This window comes from Leucopleurus acutus (genome assembly GCF_964270905.1).
Source record: "Leucopleurus acutus genome assembly, chromosome: 7".
NCBI classification, from domain to species: domain Eukaryota; kingdom Metazoa; phylum Chordata; class Mammalia; order Artiodactyla; family Delphinidae; genus Leucopleurus; species Leucopleurus acutus.
Window position 1 is genome coordinate 279,889 of NC_139150.1, and position 24,328 is coordinate 304,216.

The 24,328-nt window shown below is 55.3% G+C and overlaps 1 protein-coding gene across 5 annotated transcripts in view; it reads right to left on the reverse strand.

The window, feature by feature from the left end:
- Positions 1-1,073: 1,073 nt before the first annotated feature.
- Positions 1,074-24,328, reverse strand: part of EHMT1 (euchromatic histone lysine methyltransferase 1) — a gene marked incomplete at its 5' end in the record, with an annotated part of 146,601 nt that continues 123,346 nt past the window's right edge. For 4 of the 5 annotated variants that reach the window (XM_082842891.1, XM_082842889.1, XM_082842892.1 and 1 more), the window contains 10 exons: positions 1,074-2,534; positions 2,661-2,836; positions 13,501-13,579; positions 14,002-14,088; positions 15,203-15,318; positions 16,259-16,336; positions 16,686-16,830; positions 16,944-17,111; positions 17,891-18,045; positions 23,832-23,936. In XM_082842891.1, the coding sequence (XP_082699017.1) occupies positions 2,360-2,534; positions 2,661-2,836; positions 13,501-13,579; positions 14,002-14,088; positions 15,203-15,318; positions 16,259-16,336; positions 16,686-16,830; positions 16,944-17,111; positions 17,891-18,045; positions 23,832-23,936 (1,284 nt within the window). In that variant the 3' untranslated portion in view covers positions 1,074-2,359. Of the gene's footprint in view, positions 2,535-2,660; positions 2,837-13,500; positions 13,580-14,001; positions 14,089-15,202; positions 15,319-16,258; positions 16,337-16,685; positions 16,831-16,943; positions 17,112-17,890; positions 18,046-23,827; positions 23,937-24,328 lie in introns of those variants that run through there. The other variant, XM_082842893.1, reaches the window with a different exon arrangement.

Genomic DNA, 24,328 nt, shown 5'->3' on the forward strand with positions numbered 1-24,328 from the left:
GGTAATTGCACAAGTAGAAAAAGATGACGCTCAGAATTCTTTCCGGCCCCGTGGAAATGGATGCAGCTGTCAGGAAGAGTGGGTGGGAGTGGCCCACTGTCCAAAGTTGGCAGGGCGGGGGACACCCCCAGGCAGGCGGGAGGCGGTGACAGGTTTGCCTTTGAGGAGTAAGTACAGCCGGGTGAGACCCGCACGCTCCAGCCACGTGTGCTCCGCCACCGTGGGAGTCCCCTGGCCTGCCTCCCACCCACCGGCCAGCCCTTCAGAGCCTCATACCTGCAGTCAGCGTCCCATGGAGCAGAGACCCAGGCCCATCCCCCAGGCCTGCCAGCAGGATTGGTGGGGGAGCACCACACAGCCCCCAGGACAGGCTGACAAAGGAAGCAGCCCAGCACCCACTGCTGAGACGGCACCTCGTGGGGGCCCTCACCCCACAGACCTCCCCAGCACCCTAAAGGTTTGCAACTAGACTGTCTTGATTCAACAGACAGTTGTTTGGACACCAGCACTGGCCCAGCACATAACAGGTGGACCGCCAACACACAAGGACCTTCGTCCGCTGCAGTCCCCTGGGCTTGGAGCCCGAGGGCTGGGCTGGGGGAAGGCACACAGGGCTGGCGGGTCTCAGGGCCTGAAAACCAGCTGCAGGTGGGCCCTCCCCGCCAGCACAGCCCCTCCTGTGGTCCTGTTGCCCTCAGAAGAGAAAGGCAGTGAGCCCTGAGGACCCAGCCCAAGTCCTCCGGGCAGAAAGGGCTCTTCGGGCGGACCAGTCACAGCTCAGGCTCCTGGCTCCGTACATCGGGCCTTATCCACGTCCACAGGGAAGGCACCCTGTTTGCGCTGTTTGCAAAATGCAGGTTCTGGATAAATGTCTGAAAATGTCTAACTGAATGACGTCTGTGTATAAAAAATAGAGCATTCAAGCTGCTTCTTGTGTTCGGAGGCTCCCGACGAGTTTTGGGACTGGAGGTTCCGGCAGGAGGAGAGGGCCCAGCCTTACCACGTCCAGACACAGATCTGATTCCAGACCTCCGTCAGCCTCCAGAGAGCTTGGCACACACAGACGTGCCCCCCACGCACACGCACAGGCACACGCACGCACAGGCTGCCTGGGGAGGGGCGGGCCGCGTCCTCTCCGCAGGGATGAGTGGGGGTGTCAGGTCCACCTTCTCAGACTCGGCACAGGGCTGGGCCTGCCCACTGGTCCCCGGGGCCGTGTGGGACCCCACGAGCACCGCACCCCAAGGGAAACACGGGTATTTTGCAGAAACCAGTTGAAACATGATACCATGATGAAACCTCATTTAAAGTACTTCTTTTTTTTTTTTTTTATTGATTTCATTGAAAACAGAACAAGAAATGGTCTGAGCCAAAAGACTGCTCTTAGAACTTGTCAAAAACATTTCAACAGAAAAAATAAACATGACTGCATTATGAATGTTTTAGAAGAGTCGCACAAAAAAACCCACTGTTACTGCACTAATTACAGTATTTAAAAAAGTATATGCCAAAAAAAAGTATATGACCTGGCAGGCCATCACACAAAAGGTGATGGCAAATTTATTCACACTACAAGACTAACATATTAAAAAAAGTTTTCTCCTGCATTTTATTCTAAAATCACTTTGTTCTCTTTATACAGTTGATAGTTTATTTTCACATGGTGAGTAGAAACCACACCAGAATCAGCACCGTTGTCTGTGTTTTCTGTTTTTTATTTTTTGTTTGTCCTAATGTCCAATAATGGTAGAAAATAAATCAGTTTATTCATCATCAGAGCGTGTGGCTTAGAAATCAACAGAAGGTACCGGCCTCACGGCACTCGCAGGACAGGTGTGGGTCCTCCGTGGGCCGTGGCCCTCCTGCACCCCCAGACCGCTTCCTCGAAAAGAAACACGTTAGAGGTCTGGTATATAGGACTAGATATAGGATTTCTTTAAAAAGCAAACGCACGTTTTCTCCAAGGTCAGTGGCAGCTCGGCCCTGACCTCTCAGGAGCGGTGGGGACAGGGTCTGCGCGGCCCCAGGAGCCGGCACCAGCCCCTCGGGCTGCGGGTGGGTGACGGTGGCTTTGGCGGGGCCACACGGAGGGGTCTGGGTCAACAGGACACTGCCCACAAGCCCAGCGGTGGGACAGGAACGACGGAGAGCAGAGGGGAAACGAGAAACGTGGAAACGACAAAATCACCATCAGAAACTCACGGGCGACACCAGTGCAGAGTCCCAGAGCGCCCACCGCGCAGCCCAGCCCCGCCAGCACCAAGCTGGGACCTCAGACGTCGTCGTGTGCGCTTCTCCTTTTCTCCCCGAACCGCAGCGTGAACGGCATCCGCTTGGGCGCCCAGGCCGTGGCTCTCTCTCATAGCGGGTCGGCGGGGGAGGAGCTGGTGTCGGGCAGCCCGTCCTCCTGGGCGGCCTGGGCGCCGGCCTGCCGCTGGGCCAGGGCGGCGCTGGAGTGCCGGCACTTGGGGGAGCCACAGCGGCAGCTGAACAGCTTGCCTTTGATGTCCCAGAAGCGCTCCCCGTAGTCAAACCTGGAGGGAGAACAGAGCTGGGCGGGGGTCCGGGCCCACCAGCACCTCCCGGGAGCCGGGCCCACCGAGCCCCGCCCGAGCCGTCCAGTCTGGGGCAGGTAGCGCGTGCGCCTGGCGGGCACCTACCCCAGCTGCTCCCCGGCCTCGATCAGGCGGGTGCTGAAGAAGGCGATCCTGGGGAAGCGCAGGTCCTGGTGGGACATGAAGACGCGCACGGGCACCAGGTTGGGCTCGCAGTGGTGGTTGATGAAGCGGCTGACGTTGCCATAGAAACGCGCATCGATGCAGTACAGCTCTCCATCCTGGGGGAGACACGCACTGAGCGTCCCAGGAGGGCAGGCGTGGGCACCGCCACTGCCACGCAGCGGACGCCACCCTCTCCTCCCCCTCCCTCCTGGGGCTTCAACTCCGGGGGTGAAAACGAGCACAAACATGGATAATCTATGTGGCTGGCACCGTCCCATCCGACGCTCTGATGCTGTCAGCACCAGGACAGAGGAGGACAGCATTATGGGAACCACGTGGGGTGGCTAAGGGGCCACATGGTCCTGTAAGGACCACTGGGCAGCACAACTCCCCAGGGACCTGGTGGTGGAGAAGCAGGGATACAACTTAGCAGGAGTGGGAGATGCAGGGGGCACTGGGCAGGAGGACAGAAGGGAAAGGGGAACAGAGGGACGGGGGGCAGAGGGGCAGAGGGACGGGGGGCAGAGGGGCAGAGGGACACGGGGACGGGGGGCAGAGGGACGGGGGGCGGAGAGACAGAGGGACGGAGGGCAGAGGGACAGGGGAGCAGAGGAGCAGAGGGACAGGAGACAGAGGGACGGGAGGCAGAGTGACAGAGGGGCAGAGGGGCAGAGGAGTAGAGGGACAGAGGAGTAGAGGGGTAGAGGGACAGAGGAGCAGAGGTGTAGAGGGACAGAGGGGCAGAGGGACAGGGGGGCAGAGAGGCAGGGGGCAAAGGGGCAGAGGGGCAGCGGGGCAGAGTTGCTTGGGAGCTGAGGGGCTGAGGGGCAGTGGGACAGCGGGAGGGAAGCTGCCAGGTCGCTCAGGAGGGGACTCAGAAAACCACAGACCCTTCAGGACAGAGAGGAGCCCCGGGACCGGGGTCCCAACCATGCCTCTGGCATTGCTGCCGCGGTAACAACACAGGGCAGAAGGGGCTGAGCTGACCGTGAGAAAGGGGCCTGGTCTAACCATCCGAGCCGTGGGAAAGAGTTTTCTCTGGAAGGATCCAGAGCACAAGATCGACCCAAAGTCAGAGGGGCCACACGGCGAGGACACCCACCCAGAACCGAACCCCTGAGCGAGCAGCAAGCAGACCCCCCGGAGCACCACCATGCCGTCGGCCACTGCGGTCTGACCCTCACGCCAGCGGCCAGGGGGCCAGGGGCCAGGGAAGAGCCTCAACTATACTGATTTTCTCCCCCTTTCTGTGTCTTTATCCATAAAGACAAGAGTAAGAAATCCTTGGAGGAAGTGAAACATGTTTTCACTTTTTCTCTTTTCTTTTTTCCTAAGCTGAACAAGAGACTAAAGGAGCAGCAGAAAGGGGTGGGTGAGAAGCAGGTGCCCGTGTGACGAAGGAAGGAGGCCCGGGGCTGGACCCCAAGCAGCGAAGGGCCCTGCGGACACCGCCTCTACCACCCAGGGGCGCGAGGCGGCCCAGACACCCCCTCCCCCTGGGTCCCTAAGGGGAGCCCCTGTAAAGGTCCTGCATGGAGACCCCGGCCAGAGCCTGCAGGACCCACAGGTGGCCCCCCAGGGACACCAAGGCTTCCTGGGGGACAAGAGGGGGTTCTGCCCACTGGTCCCTGGCCCTGGGCCCCCGCCATGCTGCCCACACTTCCCAGGAGTTATGTCCTGAGCCCTTGGTCACCGGCCTGCACCAAGCGGGGGCCACCCATCCTGAAGACCTGACCATTCCCCTCTATGAGGACCCTGTGTCCCTCCTGCGACAAGCAGCCTTTCTCGGTCTTTAAGATGTGTCCTTTCAGATGTATGTGCTGCCTTTTTAAAGCTTCTCTGATCCAGAAACCACCCACACCTGGTTCTGAGGCAAAAATACTGTGGGGAGGGAGCCCCACGCCCACACGAGCCACCCACATCGTGACTCTGAGAGGCTGAGGGCGTGAGGGCACCCGGGTTAACCAGGGGACTCGAGAAGAGGCTTGAAGCGGGAGGAGATGGGGACAGAGCAGGTGTTTGGAAGGTTTCAGAACAGCAAGGAGAGGGACAGACTCAGCAGCATGAGGACAGGTGATCAGACCCAGGAAATACCTGGAAGGCAGAACCGGAAAGTTTCCTGACGCCTCAAATGGTGGGTTGGGGAGCGAGGCCCGGGCAGATGGCCCAGTGGGTATGGGCACTCTGACATGCCAACACTCGGGGACACGAAGGCCTGAGCTGGAACGGCCGGGGGATGTGCTGCATCCGTGGCTTTTTACGTGCCCAGAACGAAAGACCCATGGGGCAAGACTGAAGAGGGCTACCTGCTCGGGCCCAGGAGGAGTGGACCAGAGCAAGCAGGAGACCCACACAGCTGGGGGCCGGGGCTGAGGGCCCAGCGTCAGCGGCACTCGGGTTGCCAGGACCCTCCCAGGGGCACAGCCCGGTGTGCGGGGCTGAAGAGACGGAAAGGCCAGGGGTCAAAGGCAGTGGTCGCAGCAATGGGAGGAGAGAGGGTGGCCATTGGAGAGATGTCCCTATGGGGGCCAGGGGCCGGCAGGGGTCCAGGAGCTGCTCAGGGGAGGAGCTGAGAAACAAGCAGAGCAATGAGACAGGGTAACTCCACGTCTTAGAATCTGATAATTAAGAAACGGGCTTGGAATCTGCAGTGTTTTCACAGAAGCACCAGCCAGAGCAGTCTGGAGACAGAAAGCTCCTCCCAGACAGGTAAGCGGGGAACGTGGAGAGGCCTGTGTGGGGCCCCCTTGGGGCCCCCAGGAACGCCCCCTCCGCCCCTCCGCGGACAGCGTCCGCACATGCCCCATCTGTCAAAGGATGTTGGTGAGAATCAGAGCGCCGACCTGTGGTCAGGCAAGCTGCCTGGTCTGCGGAGACTTGAGACAGCCTGACAGAACATTTCAGAAAAAGCAACAAAGAAAACGCCTCGTGAAGGAGCGGACGCTCCGGGAAGGCTCCTCCACGGGGGTCGAGCTCAGCGGCTGGCGTTCCTAGCTGTGCTGCACAGCGGGCATGAGGCCGGGGGGCTAGGGCCCTGCGAACCTTCCTTGCTGCAGGTGGGACCCTGAGGGCTGCACCCCAGGGCGAGGGTCACTGCAGGGGAGGCTGGGCTAGACTCAGAGAGGCTGGCGGCTGCAGCTCAGCCCCGAACCACCCTCGTTCCCACAAATGGACCGAGTGATTCCAGATGAGGGCTCTGAAGCCTCAATGCATTTCTTCAGGCAGGTTTGCAAATACAGAGTTTGGAACCCAAACAAAAACTCATCAGGAACAAGGGGCAATGGGCAAACAGAATGAAAATAAGCAGGAAACCCCCAGACACTAGACACAGACCCACAGGCACAGATGCTAGCGGTGCCAGATGGTCGGGGGCAGGCTCTGGGGACACACGCAGGCCAGCCTATGGGCCAGTGCAGGCCGACCACCGGCAGCACAACGCCCCGTGCTGAAGCAGGCGTGAGATTACGAACCAGTAATGATGGCCCAACAATGGCCCATAAAATCAGATTATCCACCATGTTACTACAGTAAGTACAAGAGAGATTGTAGGGGCATTTCAGCAGATGCAGAGAAACACTGAACACAGCCTAACGTCAATCCAGGTCACTCTTGGTGGACTAGGGACAGAGCTCTGAGCACCAGCGCCCGTGGGAGCCTGGGTTCTGGAAGCTTCTCTCCACCAAGGCAGGCACAGCGGCCCGGCCGGGAGGGGACTGTGTGCTGATGACACGATCGTGTCCACTGAGAAGAGAACTCACAAATAAATGCTACATCTAGTCAGTGAGTTTAACAGGTCACAGAGTTAAAAGTTAGTTGGGGGCTTCTCTGGTGGTGCAGTGGTTGAGAGTCCGCCTGCCGATGCAGGGGACACAGGATCGTGCCCCGGTCCGGGAAGATCCCACATGCTGCGGAGTGGCTGGGCCCGTGAGCCATGGCCGCTGAGCCTGCGTGTCCAGAGCCTGTGCTCCGCAATGGGAGAGGCCACAACAGTGAGAGGCCCGCGTACAGCAAAAAAAAAAAAAAAAAAGTTAGTTGGAAAAAAGTAACTATTTCTATGTATCAAGCAACTAAATCAGGGGAAAAAATGCCATTTACAAGAGCACTGAAATGGTCCAACACCAGGACCCTGCTCCCCACCACAAAGGAGCAGCCAGCACTGGACCTGCCCTCCTGCCAGGACTCTCCAGATGCTTGGGACACGTGTGCCAGGGACATGGCCGAGCCTCCCATGAAGCTGCCAGTCACCACCACGCGGCCCCAGGGGATGAGGACACATCCACCCAAAGCCTGACATGAATGCTCTCAAAAGCTGCGCTAACCGCCAACACCTGGAAACAGCCCAAGTGCGTCTGCGGTGGATGGAGGAGCAGCCTGAGGGGTATCCACACGACGGAGCAGTGATGACCCAACCAACACAAACACGTGACACCGCAGACGAGCCCCCAGAGGTTCCCTCCACCAGGGAGAGGGCCAGACCCAGAGGCCATGTGCCGTGGGAATCCACCCGTACGACATTCTGGAAAAGGCAAACGGCAGGGACAGAGGGGCCGGGTGTCCCCGAGAGCTGGTCTGCAAATCTCGGTGCAGTGGTGCTCACCCCAGCCTCGCTCGCTCACAGAACCCCACCCCCTGGGCAACCTGTGACTCGCTTCTCACGAAAGCCACTCCCGCGATCACATCACACCGTGCATGGTTCTCCTGCTGGCCTTCAAGAAGGGGGCTGTGTGCTTGGGGCCCCTGGGAGCAGACAGAGCCCCGGCTGGACCTCAGTCCTGCAGCCAAGAACTTGCATTCTGACAACCAGCATGTGAGCCCGAGGACTCCGAGGTCCAAGGTCCAGAAAAGACGCAGCCGGACCACGCCTGGACGGCCTGGGTGACCCTGAGCAGAGGACCCTGAGATCACTGATGGGGCAGGAACAAGGAGACGCCTGTCAAAACCAACAGAGCTGGACACATAAATGGGTGAATTTCCTGGATATAAATTAGGCCTCAGTAAACAAATCAGCACCAGAACACTTCTACGAGGGCATCTACAAAAAGCTCACAGCTCACATCACACTTAGTGTTCAAAGAATGAATGCTTTTCCCTTGACAGAGACAGGCAAGGATGTCCCCTCCCACTGCTGAGACCCCAGCCAGGCTGTCAGCACAGACTTAGAAGGGCAAGGAAGAAGTAGAGCTGTCTTTACTCACACATGACACAGTTATGCATACAGAAAATCCTAGAGAATCGTCAAAAAAGCTACTGGAATTAACAAGTGGATTTAGCAAGGTCGATATACAAAAAACCAAGTATTTCCATATCCTAGCAACAATTAGACAACGAAGTAAACAGCAACACTGTTTACGAAAGCATAAGAGCATGGAATACTTGGGAATAAACTTAAGGGAACATGTGTAAGATCTACACCCTGAGAGCCCGCAAGCTCTGCGGACACCTGGACGCAACACCAGGGACCAGGAGACCTAACGCTGTGCAGATGCCGACGCCCTAAACTCAGCAACAAACGGGAGGCAACCCCAGCAGGGCTCCGGCCGCGGCTTCCTGTACTGATGCCCTGATTCCAGAATCTACAGGGAAATGCAAAGGACACAGAAAAGGTGAAACGGCTTTTGGAGGAAACAGGGTCTGAGCACAACGCGGCCTGGTTTCAGGGTTTAGTCTCACAGCCGTACCGGCGCACCTTGGTTTGCTGAACTTTGCAGACACCGCATCCAGTGCGTCTGCGGGCTCCATTCTTCCAACAGTATCTGCTTACTTCCTGTCTCCGTCACATTCTGGTAATTCTCGTAGTATTTTAAACGTTTTCAGTACTACTGTATTTGTTACGGTATCTGTGGTCAGTGACCTTTGATGTTACTACTATGACCCGCTGAAGGCTCAGATGATGGTTAGCATTTTTTAGCAATAAAGCATCTTTTGATTAAGGTATATACATTATTTTTATAAGATAATGCTATTGTACACTTAATAGCCTATAGTATAAACATGACTTTTAGATGCACTGGGACCAAAAAAAAAAAAAAAAGTGTGTACTGTAATACACTCTACTGTAATATTCACTATGTTGCTGGTCTGGAACTGAACCCGCAGCATCTCCGAGGTGTGCCTGTGATCAGGACAGAGTGATGTAGGTTACGGATTGGCAATTAAATCAAAGGAAAAGAACATAGTCCAGACAGACCTACTTTCAATAGTGCAAGTAGAGACTTTACATTCACATGGACAAAAGGGAACCTCAACCCCTATCTTACACCAAAAACAAAAATCAATGCAAAACGTGAGACCTGAAACCGTGAGACTTCTAGAAGAAAACAGAGGTGGGAAGCCCTTTGATATTGGTCTTGAATGATTTTTTGGATTTGACACCAAAAGCAAAGACAACAAAAGCAAAAGTAAACAAGTGGACTACACTGAACTAAAAAGCTTCTGCACAGCAAAGGAAACCATCAACAAAATGAAAAAGCAGGTACCAGGTGTTCCCTGGTGGTCCACGGGTTAGGACTCAGCGCTTTCACTGCCATAGGCCCAGGTTCACTCCCTGGTCGGGGAACTAAGATCCTGTAAGCCGAGACGTGCGGCAAAAAAGAAAGAAAAAGGCAGCTACCGAATGGGAGAAAATATTTGCAAACCATGTGTCTGATAAGGGGTTATTATCCAAAATATATAAAGAACTCACACAACTCAGTAGCAAAAAAAAAAAAAGCCAATTTAAAAAATGGGCAGAGGAACTGAATAATCATCTTTCCAAAGAAGACACACAGATGGCCAACAGGTACATGAAAAGATGCTCCACATCACTAATCATCAGAGAAATGCACATCAAAACCACAATGATTAATCACCTCACACCTGTCAGAATGACGTCATCAAAAAGACAAGAAGCACTGGCGAGGGTGTGGAGAAAAGGGAGCCCTCGGTGCACTGCGGGGGGGGGAGGTAAATCAGTGCGGCCACTGTGGACAACAGTGTGGATGGAGCTTCCTCAAGAAGGTGAAAACAGAACTACCGTGTGATCCAGCGATCCCACTCCAGGACATTTACGAAGGAAACAAAACCACAACCTTGAAGAGATATCTGCTCCCCCATGTCCACTGCAGCATTATTCACAGCAGCCAAGATATGGAAATAACCAAGTGTCCATTAATGGATAAGAAAATGCGGCACACACATACAGTGGAATACTATTCAGCCTTAAAAAAAAAGGAAATCCTGCCATTTGGGACAATATGGATGAACTTCAAGGGCATCATCTGAGATAAGCCAGCAAATGACAAAGACGGCATGGTGTCACTTTATGTGGCCTCTTACTTTTTTTTTTTAAGGCAAACTTTCATGGAAACCGAGTAGAATAGGGGTTGCCAGGGGGTGAGGAGTGGGGGAAACAGGGAGACAGTAAATTTATAAAATGAAAAAGATCTGAGGATCAAATGTATAACATGGTGACTACAGTTGATGACACTGTTTTGTACAGCCGAAATTTGCTAAGAGAATAGAACTTAAGTGATCTCACCAAAAAAAATATGTTAAGCGAAAAAAACAAACCATATACAAAAGTTCTTGAAACAGATCATAGATCTAAATGTAATTTTGCTAAAATACAAAAATTCTAGAGAAAGGAGAAAATCTTCACAACCTTGCAGCAAAGATTTCTTAGGACACATAAAGCACTAAACCATTAAAAACGTTTTCTGTTCTGTGAAGAGGAAGGAAAGGCAGGAGGGAAATACTCACAACACACGTTGGACAAAGGGTACCATTCAGGGCTTGTGAAGAGCTCTTACGACAAGCGGCCCGACGGAACAACCCACAATAAATTTTTAAAACTTCTCCACGAACGAAGATGTAAGGAAGCCACTAAGCTGTGAAAAGACACTGCCATATAATGAAGATGTGGTGCATACAGTGGAATATTACTCAGCCATAAAAAGGAACGAAATAGTGTCATTTGCAGAGATGTGGGTGGACCTAAAGACTCACACAGAGTGAAGTAAGTCAGAAAAACATACCATATAATACTGCTTATATGTGGAATCTAGAAAAATGGTACAGATGAACTTATTTGCAAAGCAGAAATAGAGACACAGATGTAGAGAACAAACATATGGACCCCAAGGGGGGGAAGGGAGGGTGGGATGAATTGGGAGATTGGGATTGACATATATACACTACTGTGTATAAGATAGATAACTAATGAGAACCTACTGTATAGCACAGGGAGCTCTACTCAGTGCTCTGTGGTGACCTAAATGGGAAGGAAATCCAAAAAAAAGGGGATATATGTATATGTATAGCTGATTCACTTTGCTGTACAGCAGAAACACAACATGGTAAAGCAACTATACTCCAATAAAAATTATTTAAAAAAAAAGATGCTGCCATCACGGGGCATCAAAATTAGTGTCTGAGCTGCCCTTTCCTGCTGGCGAGTGTGGGGGGAACAAGCCCTCCGGAAACTGTTTGCCGTTTCTTCTAAAGTCAGTAAGTGAACACTCACCAGACGGCAGTAATTCCACCCCCAAGAATTTACCGAGAGAAACAAAGACTCACATCCACAGAAGTCAAGTCTGAAAATCCACCGCAGGTGCACTCCTGGCCATGAAACCCAGAACCAGCGGGTCTACCCGCAGGCCAGCACACAGCCCCGCACGGCTATCTGGGTCACCACTCCCAAGGGGAAGGAGCAGATGGCCCAGCGAACCATCACAGGTCAACGCTATGACCCTAACCGGATTCACAGGTCAGTGCTCTGAGCCTAACTGGTTCACAGGTCAATGGTGTGACCCTAACTGGATTCACAGGTTCAAAGCTCTGCCCCTATCCTGGTTTACAGGTCAGTGCTCTGACCCTAACTGGTTCACAGGTCAATGCTCTGACCCTAACGGGTTCACAGGTCAATGCTCTGACCCTATCCTGGTTCACAGGTCAGTGCTCTGACCCTAAATGGATTCACAGGTTCAAAGCTCTGACTCTATCCTGGTTTACAGATCAGTGCTCTGACCCTAACAGGTTCACAGGTCAATGCTCTGACCCTAATCTGGTTCACGGGTCAATGCTCTGACCCTAACTGGGTTCACAGGTTCAATGCTCTGACCCTATCCTGGTTCACCTGTCAATGCTCTGACCCTAACCTGGTTCACAGGTCATTGCTATGATCCTAACCTGGTTCACGGGTCAATACTATGATCCCTAATGAGGTTTACAGGTTCAATGCCATGATCTAATCTGGCTCACAGGTTCAATGCTATGCAATCAGATCCCTACAGGAGTTTTGTGGAACTTGTCAAGCTGATTTTAAAACTTATATGGAAACTTTGAGAGACCAAGAAGAGCAGACACTCCCAAGAACCCCAAGGTAAGGGGAGGTAAACTAGGATAACTAATACAGTACAGGCTGCCCAAGGCAGTCGGCAGACAGAGGCCAATCCAAGGTCTCGCAGACACCTGATTTATGACAAAATCTGCACTGCTGAGGGGTGGGGAAAGGACAATCTTTTCAACAAATGGTGCTCAGTCACACAGATGTCAGTACAGGGAAAAAAATAAAGCTTGACCCCCTTCAGCAAAAAAGCAAAATATACCTTCTGGGAAACAATATAAATGTGTATCTTTGTGAGCTGGGTTTTGGAAAAACTTGTCTTGGACATTATAGAAACCCACCTGTATACATAAAAAGACTGCAAAGTTGGAGGATAATAAAAATAAGAACTTCTGTTCATTAAAAGACATCGTCAGGAAGTAAACAAGCCACAGAGGGAAGATATCTGCAAGTCAAACGTCAGGAAAGAGCACTGATCCAGAACATGGAAAGAACTGCTGCAAACCAGTAAGAGGCAAACTGCTCAGCAGACACAGGTGGGCAGGAAACCCGGCCCGGCTGCAGTGCCCCCCTCACACACACACACACGCACACACGCGCGTGCGCGTGCGCGCACGCGCGCACAGGCCGGGCAGATGGCCGCGGTGCCATGGGGAAGGCCTGGCCCCACGGCCCTGGGCTAGAGCCGCGCCCCAGGCTGCAACCTCCAGGAACACAGGCTGCTCTTCCAGACACTTGTCTCACAAATGCTGACCCCTTAGGGTGTGGCTGCAGGGGCAGCGCGGGGTCAGGCGATGAGCAGGGCGCTCTGAAGACACAGCCAAGAGTGGCAGGCACGGGAAGGGGAGCACCTGGCTTCACCCGACCTACAGGTGGCTGTTCAGGGGTCTCGCAGCTGCTGCGGGGAACAGAGTACTTGTTTCCCCGCCTCCACCTGAACTCCCTCCCACTGGCAGCGACGGCGAGTTCTTAGAAGGTCTGAAGTCAGCAATTTTTGAATTAAGGAGCAACCCAGGGAGCCAGGACAAGGCAGGACGGGGCAGCCTGCGATGGCTCAGAAACTGCCCTGGGAGCCGGGCCCAGAGCGGATGAAGCCAGGGTCCAGCTCTTCTACCCGCACCTGGGAGGGCACCGGGGTCACAGAGAGACGCACCCACCCTGTTCACAAGTGTGACCCGCACTCCACTCGAAGGCTCGACCCCCGTGCACATGGCCCCCGAGCCTCTTGGCGGCCCTCACCCTTGCTGAGAAGGAAGGTGGGGCTCAGAGGCTGGAGGGACATGTCCGAGGTCCCACACTCTCACGCGAGGCTCGCTGGGCAAGCTCAGGACCTCTGGGATCAGGGACCCAGCGCCAGTCTGGCGGGCGAGCCTCCTTACCAGCCCGGGCCCCGCCAGCAGGCCCCTCCACGCGGCACAGTCCCATCAGCTCTACGCCCAACCCCTCAGGACGCATTACCTTGTTGTCAAGGTCAAAGAGGTAAGAATCTTCCTCACGCACGTCAGCTTCCGAGTCAGAGATGAGCTCCCCGACATACCTGCGGAGGCGGAGGCAGACGAAAACGTGACAGGCGCATGTCCCCCCAGGACCCAGACGCAGGGCACAGGGGCCCTGACAGAGCCCACATGACTGAGAATTCTGCCTGTGACTGAACAGGGACTTCATCCGGGTCCCAGAAAATGATGACACAGAAACCCTCTATCTGACCAGGGGTCCAAAATGATCATCCCCTACACGTCATGAAGTGCTGATGCATCTTCTGAAATAAGTTACGAGCTGGTGAGAAAGTGCAGGCAGAAACGCAGAGGTGGGCGGGGGCTGCCCGCAGCGTGAGCACACAGCCAGGACCAGGCAGCCCCTCCCCGGTGAGCGTGGGGCCCCCCACTGGCCAGTGTGCACTCCTAGTCGCACCCTCCCCCGTGACAGCAGCAGCCCTGGGCTGACCGGGCCCTCACTTACTCGCAAACAAAGGTGCCCAGTGGGATGTCCTGCAGGGACCGCACACCCCAGCCCATGTTCTGCGTCCGATAGAGCTGCAGCCTCGTCCTGGAAAACAGGATCAGCCACTCACGGCCACGTTCCACCACACTCAGCTCACACTCATGTTACCACACAAGTGACAGGAGTAAAAAACACAGAAAATACAACTTTCATGTCTGGAGATGCGTTAGAACTTCGCATGCAATGCAGCAGTGACACCTAGAGTTACCCCACCCCAACCGCGCCCCTGCACCAAGGCGCCACTCACAGCGTCCTTCACACCCTCAGGAGGCAGGGGAACCTCAGACACCAGCCTGAGGTCAGCGCGTGGAACACGGCCCCCGGCCCTCCCTGAGCCTCAGTGCCCTCATCGCCAACGTGTGACGAGGACCAAAGGGGTTATTAGCAGGCCCGCTGGTCCCAGGCTGCAATGCAGGCGAGCTCGGGCAGCGTGCCAACCACAGGGCTGAGCTGGCCCCTGGGGGCAGCTGCGGGGCCCCTCCCAGGCCCCGAGAGCTAGGGCATCCCGCCAGCCATCTGTGTGTCCAGTGGCGTGTCTGTCCTCACACCCAAGGCCTTTCTGCCACACGCCAGGACACAGAAGTATGGGCTGGTCACAAGTGCTGTAAGGTTACACTGATATTAATAGACCCCAAAATACCGTATAAACTTACATAGGATACAAATCCTCCCTCATAACCTTTGATTTTCCAACTCTCGAGCATGTTCACGGAGGGAAGTTTCATGACCAGAACCCCAGGATCTGGCTCTGGGTGGTCAGTGAACAAAGTGCCCGAGTACCAAGTGGCAACATGTTTTACATGAGACTCAGTACGTGGGTATGAGGGAAGCACATGAGTGTTCACACCAGATCAGGACCTCGTGAGCTTGGACCACACAGCTCTTGGCAAGCCTGCCTCTTGCCTTCGGGCCGTCTGACCTGAACCCAAGTCTGAGCGGGTAGGAAACATGGAAGGCTTCCGCTCTTTACGTCAACCTCTATAACATCAGCAGAGGCCAAGGGCTCCGAGAAAGCCACCTCCACGTGCAAACACACACACGCTAAACACACGCTGCTCCCGTTTGTGGACACACACGTGAAACTAGAGAGCTGCCCAAGGGACTTGACTGCTTTCAAACTTTACCACGGAGACCCTGGCGCCAGCCCGCGGCACCTCACCTGAGGCCGTTTTGCACGACGCGGTTCCGGCAGGTCCTCCAGCAGGAGCAGGCGTGGTTGCACTCGAAGAGCAGGGGCGGCTCCGCCATGTTGAACTCGGGCAGGAGCCGGCCATCCTGCGGACAGACGCGTAGCGAGGGCTAAGTAACTGCCACCAACATGCCTCCTCAAATCAAAACACCGCCCCAGAAAGCATGGTTTCTGGCCAAACTCCACACCTGGGAGGACAGGGTAAGGCCACACGCTCACGCTTTGTCCAAGGCCACGCAAAGTCTCTGGCCAGGAATCTACATGGCTTTTGGAAACCTCTGGGACAGCTCTCCCTGGTCCCTGACTGTGGCCAGCCTCTCTGCCCCAGTCGACCTCCCCCAATCCCCGTCATCCTCTCTCAGCCTCCCTGAGGCCATCAGCTCGTGGGCCCCTGGACTCCTGCTCTGCAGCCTCCAGCCTGGACCCCCTGCCAGCACCACCTGCCACTCTGCAAACCCCCAGCTCCCGAGGGACCTGTCACCGCTTTTCTGTCCGACACCCGAGACGCAGCAGAGACGCTGGGCTGAGCCCAGGCTGTGCAGCCACGTCCGAGGCCCTGCCAGCTCCAGTGGCTGCTCTGAACAGTTAAGAGCTTGCCCCTCTCAGCACGGCCAGGCTTCGCAGGAAACACCAGGAGACCTGAGCCCCGCCAGTCCTGCCCACGACACCTGAGCCTCTTGTTTGGACGACACTCTTGACGCCCCCTTTGCTGTAATGTTGACTCTGTGCCAGTGGCCTCCATGCCGGGCCTGTGTGCCCTCTCCATTCCAGGACACCCTGAACTCCCCAAACCAAAGCCAGGGAGGGCTCTCGTCTCAGAAACCGGCCTCGGGAGCCCTTCTCTCCTCGGCTCCCTCCAGGCCAGGCTCAGGGATGGCCACCTCTGCCGCCCAGTCAGTTCCCTCTGGCCACCCCCAGGGCCCACAGAGAATGCTGGCTCCATCCCCAGTACCCGGCCTCGGTCCCGCCCCTATCCCCTGGTGGCCTCTGTCGCTCCTCCCCAGCCAGGCCCCCACGCAGGCTCACCTTGTCGTACCAGCAGCGCATGCTCAGCTGGCCGCACATGCAGTTGCTGGAGGAGCAGTCGTCGATGCACACGCAGTACTGGAGGGAGGGGCGTGTCAGATGGAGCCCCGCCCCGCCCCCCAGTGCTGTTCACAACTCCAGTGACAATCCTCAAAATTCTGACTCTTGAGGACACGGGGGGCGTGCAGCCCCTCAGGAAGGAGGGTGTGGAGAGAACGCTCAGGCACGAGGCCTCGGGGGCTCGCAGGAGGGGCTGGGGAGGGACCCAAAGGAGGAAAGGAGGCTCAGACACTGGGTGGGCACAGCCCCAGGAGGGGAAAGACCGGGGCAGAGCCACTGCGGCCCTGAGGGCACCCCTCCCCGCTGCCCAGGCTGCTCTGGGGGCCGCAGAGGCAACATCCCACAGCAGGGCCCCCCCACCGCTGACCTGCAGGTGGGTAATGTTCCTGTCGATGTTCATGGGGGACGTCACACAGTTCTGAGACACGTACTTATAGTTGCTGGGGCACGGCTCGCTGTCCACACCGTTGACACACGGTATGGGGATTCGCTCATAGCCCCGAGCGATGTCTCTGCCGCAGGAAGGGGCCGTCAGCTTTCCCGGTGAGCCCTGGCCCAGCCCAGAGAGGCTTCCGCTCCGACCCTCAACCCCGCCCGGAGGCAGGCCCTGCCTCGTGCTCCTCACCTGCTCACCGTCTTCTCCACCAGGGCGGGCCTGTCAGGGGCTGCATCGCGCAGCGCCTGGCTCATCTGCAGGGCGCTCCACACCTGCGAGTTGAGACTGGCGCACTGCAGGGGCGTCTCCCCCTCCTTATTCTTCAGTGTGACGTCGGAGTCCCGGGACAGGAAGAGGCTGGAGGGAAACGCAAGTCCACAGAACATTCAGATCTTAAGTCAAAAGATACAAGGATGAGCTTCGCACGATGACAACGATCAGTAAAAATAAGGAGGAAACGGCATCCGCTTTCAGATGAACCAGCTCACCGGCCGGTGCTTCTGCTCACCACGGACAGACATCATTACTCTTCTCCCCCGTTTACTGTCAAAAGTCCTCCTTTTCCTTGAAGGGAAGAGCATGTAAATAACTAGGGATGGTATTTGATTTTTCTTGGCTTTTCCGTTCAAAGGCACCCTCAGGATGAAAAGGGCAGCAATGCCTAGCCGGCCACGTACTCAGTTAACGCCCAGTAGGCAATCCGAGGCCTGACCCAGTCAGGGCCAGATGGTGCGCCAGAGCCCTGTGTCCCCAAGGTCCCTATCTGAGAGGCCGAGGGCCCCACCACAGGGGCATCCCCTAGTCCCAGGCCCCCATGAGATGAGAAGTGGGGGCCACTCCTCCCTGAGCTACCGCCAGGAGCAGAGCAAAGGCTCTGGACCTGACGGCAACGGGCAAAAGTGATGCAGGAGGGGCTTCCGGTGGTGGTGGTGGGCTCCCAGCTGGCCCTCCAGCCCTCCCGTGGGTGCCGCTCCTCTGGCCCCGAGCAGAGGTGTTAGGACGGGGCTCCGCTCCACGTGTGACCTGCGTATTTGGGGATTTTCACCACGATCCTCCCGAAGCCACGCTGACTGCAGGCGTGAACAGAAGAGCCTCGTCCGCCGCAGAAAGTCCCCAGAGCACCCGGAGCCACTCACACGACACAGGCGTAGCGGTCCTCCCTGGCGGCGATGTGCAGGGGCGAGTCTCCATGGATGTTCACGGCGTGGAGGTCGCACCTGGCGGCCAGCAGGATCTCAGCGATGTCCACACAGCCCGAGAAGGCCGCCCAGTGCAGGCAGATGTTCTCCTCCTGCACGGAAGACACAAGCACGTGAGGCCGAGGGGGCGGCGCGGTCCACCCGACAGAGGCTTCCTTTCCATTTTGTCTTGTTTTCGTTATAAAAGTACATTATCGGGCTTCCCTGGTGGTGCAGTGGTTGAGAGTCCACCTGCCGATGCCGGGGACACGGGTTTGTGCCCCGGTCCGGAAAGATCCCACATGCCGTGGAGCGGCTGGGCCCATGAGCCATGGCCGCTGAGCCTGTGCGTCCGGAGCCTGTGCTCCGCAGCAGGAGAGGCCACAGCAGTGGGAGGCCCGCATACAAAAAAAAAAAAAAAAGTACATTATCACAGTACAGAATATGTTAAAAATAGGAGAAAACATCAACCTCAATTAGACCACCCTAAACACGACACGTTAAGTAATATAACATCTAGGGATAGTTTATTTTTTAAATTATATTGACTCTGGAACACAGTTATGATTGCAGGATAGAGTAATACTTGTACAAGATTTGAAAAAGAGCCTCGGGAACCGTCGGCCTTGCAGGCCGGGCAGCAGCGCCTGCGGGCCTGTCGCCGGGCTCTTTGAGAGTGTTGGGGGGAGTAAAAAAAAAGATTTGAAAAAGACAAATTTGATTAATTAAAAATTTTATTTCATGAAAAACTAAAAACTTTAAATGACGCAAAGAAAACTTCGAAAAATATTTGTGCCATATGTAAAATATATGATTTACCAGGTATAGATTATATACGTGATAACAAAACTTTCACATTAAGTTTATTAGAAGACTACAATTTTTCTTCTTAGTAAGACTACAATTTTGAACAAATAAATGTGGAAAGAGAAGGAAAATAAAAAAAAACTTACATAAGATAACAGTGAAGAATAACCCTAAAAACAAGAAAACGTCTAAACAAGAACCACCGTACATTCGACCTGCCACACTGGGGACACAGTGCGAGGAGAGCCACGCCCGCCCACGCGGCCGGCTGGACAGCCCAGGAGACCAGCCGCCCAAGGAGCAGCACCCAACCCCCCCCACCCCCGCTCCCTTGCTCGCCAGCCCCCCCCCCCCCCGTCTCCCTTCCTCCCTCAGGGACGTAACCAGTGACGCTGTAGCAGTTCTCTTTCTCTGAGTTAGCCTCAGAGATGGGGCCGCTGCTGCCTGTTCTTTCTGCTCTGCGGGCAGGGAGTGTGCTTGGCTCACACAGCCAACCCCTTGGGAACCACCGGGACCAAAGCGCAGCCTGGGCCCCGGGGCGCCGCCCACACCACCAAGGGGCGCAGCACGTCCGGGCGACCGGGGCACCCCCTGCACTGCCCAGCGCCCCATCCCAACACCCGCGTACATCCCACGCCTCCAGCTTAACCAACTTCAGGAAAGACAGAAGCGAAGCAGGAGCTGAGTGGTCTGTGTCTGTCACCCTCGACATCATCAGTCTGTTTCCAACGGAGAAAACTAAGGGCTGGCCCTGCCGTCAGCCCCGGGGTGTCCTGAAAAGCTGGGGCTTGTCTGGCCTCCCCTCCTGGGCATTACTCTCAGAAGCTCTCTACCCTCTGGCTTCCACCTTCTGCACATCTGCAAGCTCCTAGGTGAAACTGCAGTCTCCTGAGGGGCCTCTTTTCTCTTTCCTTCATCAGAACGATTTGTGACTTTATCACCAGAATTAGGTTCTGAGAACTTCCCAGGCCCCTAAGCCCTCCTGCCGGGGGGACTGTGCCATCTCCCAGCCTCTCTGAGGTCCACCAGCTACGTTACGACAGGCCTACACATCTGATGGGGCTTCCAGCAAAGACGGGGCAAGAGGGACCACACTGGGTTTACCCCCCTCCACACCTGAAAGAACCAGAGTAAGACAGAACAGTCAAAACGTGTGCAATAACAGTTTTCAAGAACTGGACACCAGGCAGTGAAAGGCTGCCCCCCCGAGAGGAGCAAGGGAAGAACTGGACACCAGGCAGTGAAAGGCTGAGCCCCCGAGAGAAGCAAAAGGGGGCCTGTGGCCACCTGCTCACTGTTCCTCTCGGGCTCCAGGCCAGGGCAGCCAGGGCTGCAGAGCAGGCTGTGGGGCTGGGAAAGAGGCCTCTGGAGGGCTGTACGCTCCAAACCTGGACCTCCAGGAGGACACACCCCTGAGGCCAGGTGTAGAGGGCTCAGCACTGGCCCCACACAGGAGGGATGAGCAGCCTCGGGCCGAGACCTGCTCAGACCACCTAACAAACCTAGAAAGTGAAACCCAAAATGACCAGACCATTCCTAGGTCACTTTGCTGCACCCAGAGTAAGGCTCACAACAGTTCCAGGAACACAGAAATTCCCAGCAAGGTAAATTCGCAACGTCTCGTGTCCAGCGCAAGGTTACCAGGAGTGCAAAGACGCAGGAAACGTGACCCACAATGGGGAGCAAAACCAACGAATCAAACCCAGAACTGACACAGACCAGCAAACGAGGGCATCAAAGCAGCTGGAATAACTGTGTGTTCAGGAGAGACACATTTCAGAAAATACCAAGAAGACCCAAGCAGAATGTTCAGAACTGAAAACCATGACGACTGACGTGAAAGCACGCTGGATGGAATTAACAGCATAACAGACGCTGTGGAGGAAAAGGCTAGTGAGCTTGAACACAGAGCAATAAAACCAGCTGAGCAGAAATCCAGAGTGTAAAAATAATTTCAGAAAATGAAAAGCGCTTCAGTGAGCCGTGGAACAACTTCAAGCCCCCTGGCACACGCGGACCTGGGGCCTCGAGAAGTGGAGTAGGGGCAGAAGCAGCACTGGAAAAAATGACTAGGAAATTTCCAGCTTGATAAAACCCCACACCCACAGACCCAAGGGGCTCCACGAAGCCTAAGCGCACTTGTGCACACACATAGCACCAGCCCCCTCATAATCAAACTGCTGAACTCCAGCGATAAAGAGACAATCTTAAAAGCACCTGAAAGAAAAAAGACGTGGTACATACAGAGAAATGAAGACAAGGATGCCACCAAGACTTTCTCACTAGAAATGCATCGAGTGAGAACTCAGGAAAGCAGAATGTTTCAGGTACTGAAATTAAAAACTCTCAAGTTACAATTCTATATCCAGCAAAATACCTTTCAAAAGTGAAGGAAAAGGGCTTCCTTGGTGGCGAAGTGGTTGGGAATCCACCTGCCAATGCAGGGGACACAGGTTTGAGCCCTGGTCCAGGAAGAACCCACACGCCATGGAGCAACTAAGCCCGTGCGCCACAACTACTGAGCCTGCGCTCTAGAGTCCGTGAGCCACAACTACTGAGCTCACATGACACAGCTACTGAAGCCCATGCGCCTAGAGCCTGTGCTCCGCAACAAGACAAGCACCATAATGAGAAGCCCGCGCACCACAACAAAGAGTAGCCCCCCCCTTTTCCACAACTAGAGGAAGCCCGCGCGCAGCAACAAAGACCCAATGCAGCCAAAAATAATTAAAAAAAAAAAAGTGAAGGAAAGTAAGGACTTCGCAGGCATTAAAAAGCTGAAAGAATCCATCACAAGCCGCCCAGCACAGCAGGAAATGCTAACGGACATGAGACGCACAGAAGCAAACAGCAGTGGATGGACGGACCTGAGGAAGAGGTGACCACGGGAGCTGACACGCCAGGATTATTATAGCCTTTTCCAAAGGTCACCGTTGTTTAAATAAACAACACTACTGTGGTGTTTATTTAGTAAAATGCACGAGAGGAACAGCATAAAGCTGGGGAGGGAGAAATGGAAGCTAATACTGGAAGGTTCTCCTTACAGGTCCTGAAGCTGCATTCAACAAGAGAGCACGACCCCAGCACTAAGACAGACCCCAGGTCAAGACCCAGAGGACTGAGTCCGGCCACAGGGCAAAGCCAATCTAGGGAGAAAGGCTGCTTCCTAAACACACTGCTGGAGTAGCTAGAGGTCCACACACCAGAAGAAAGAGCCTGGTCCCTACCTCACACCACGTATGGACATTAACACCTAAACCTAAGGGACTGCGATCGAAACACAGACAGTCTCTAGGGTCATGGGTTTGGCAGTGAATTCACATGATTCATACAAAAAGTAACTGATAAACTGGACTTCACCAAAATTAGAAACATGTGCTCCTCCAAAGACAATGGCTAGGATTTATGAGACACATGATCTGGTAGAAGACTTGTATCCAGAATACACAAAAACTCTCCAAACTAGAGAATAAGAAGCCAAACAATCCAGTAATAAACGAGCAAAAGACCTGAACAGACCCTTCACCAAAGAAGATAAGGCCGACTACATTAAGTGCTGGGCACACCGGAAAGGAACCAGACCCTCCTGCCCTGGAAACGGCTGCACCCACAGGAGTGGCAGCGCCTGAGCAGGAAGGCCACAGCCCCACCAGGGAGCCCGGCCATGATCCACAGGCGCAGGACAAGCAAGCGGACGGCCTCTCGCAGCAACAGAAAGGGAGGGGGGCCCACGCTCGGATGGGACTATGAGAAGCGAGGCCGCGACAGGAAGCAGGTGGGCTGGTCACGTCTGGTTAAGGGGGGCTGGTTAGGAGGCACAGGAGGAAACCGAGGGGTAAGTGACATCCACTGTCCTGGTTGTGTGATGGTGGCTGGGGTTAGAATTTATCTAATTGTACACTTTAATAGCACAGTCTGCCAGCCATACTTCAATGAAGCTATTGAAATAAAACAATGACGCTGTTTCATCATATAAATAACAAACACACGACTCAATCAGTTCTTCCAATCCCTCAGAACAACCAGAGCCTACACTGCTGGATGCTGCGAGGCCGTGCGCTGCCCATGTGCCCAGACGGTCCAGTCCCGCCCAAGCACCCAGGGCCGAGGCTGCTCCAAACCACGACCCCATCCCTCGAGGAACAAGGCAGAGCGTGACTGCCGTGTGCTGTAGCTTCCCCGGACCTTGTCGCCTCCCTCCGCACCACCCTCACCTGAAGCCCCCAGGGCTTCCCGGCCCTCAGCTGCTCTCGTCCCAGGGCCCAGCTCTGTGGAGTCGGCAAAGACGTCCCCAACCAGCTGTGCCTGGCCCTCGGCTGGGAGCTGCTGCTCCTGTTTCCTGGGTGTGGGAGGGTCCTCACGCGGAGCAGCCAGGAGGACCGACCAGCCACTGCTCCCATCCTTTCTTCAAACAGTCCACTAAGGGCTCCGAACTGAGGGGTGGGCATGCCTTCCTGCCTTATTCCAGTATCAGTTTAACGAGCGTGTGGCTAGACTTCCTACTTATGGCTTGGGTAACGCTGTAAAGGTGGACACAGCTCCACAGGCCACACCCTGTCTGTGTCCCAGGAGCCCTGTCCCTCCGCCTGGGAAGCAGCACAGGGGCTCGTGCCAGAGCAGCCCCCCAACTCTGCCAGCCCTACCACCGCCCCGGTTCTGTGGGTCCCTGAAGCCCGCCCGAGAAATTCCCCTTTGAGTTCATCAGATGCGCCTGGTGCTGCCTGTGACCAAACAGCTCCACTGATACACAGCAGGGGGCTGTACCCAGAGGGACTGGCGAGTCCCCCGACCTTGGCCCAGGAGTGGGGTGAGCCCTGGGGCCTCGGACGTCACCAAAGACATGGGAGCCAGTGTCTCTAAAGACCTCTAAAAATGCAGCTCTGCCCGAGGGGCAGGTCTCAGGGAACTGTGCCCCTCGGTTCACATCCAGCAGCTGGCTGACACACAAGATAACCACTGGAAACCACACTGGGTCAACACATGGCTGGCGACTCAAGGGGAAGAGGTCAGAGCCACAGGCAGGTGCTAGGACGCTGCCACCCAACACACCCGTCCCCAGTCCTCCAGGGTCCGCCTCCCGGGGGAGACTCACGTTGTCCCGGATGTTGATGTCAGACCCCTTGGACAGCAGCAATTTCACAAGGTCCACGTGCTTATACTCAGTGGCCCAAATCATGGGCGTCCAGCCGCCATCATCCTAATTTCAAAAGAAAGAAACAAACATCCATCACAGCTCCTCGAGACACAAGACGTGAGGCACCTCATCACACGGGACCTGCAAGGAGGCCCCAGGGGGCGGGAGCCAGCCTGAGTCCCCATTTTGTTGGAGGAAACTGAGGCTCAGAGCGCTGCCTGGGGATCCCAGCGAGCAGGCAGGGCCCACCGGGCGACTCGACACACCTGTGCACACATGACAGGGTCACCTAAGAAAAAGGCCTGAAGGCCACGGAGCAGACCCAGCTGCAGAGTCCGTGCCCGGCTGGCGGGAAGCACTGACCGGGACGCACCTGCCCACCCTTCTGGTCCCAGGACAGACTCCATGCACGAAGCAGGAGCAACAGCCAAGAACTACAGACAGGCAGACGGATG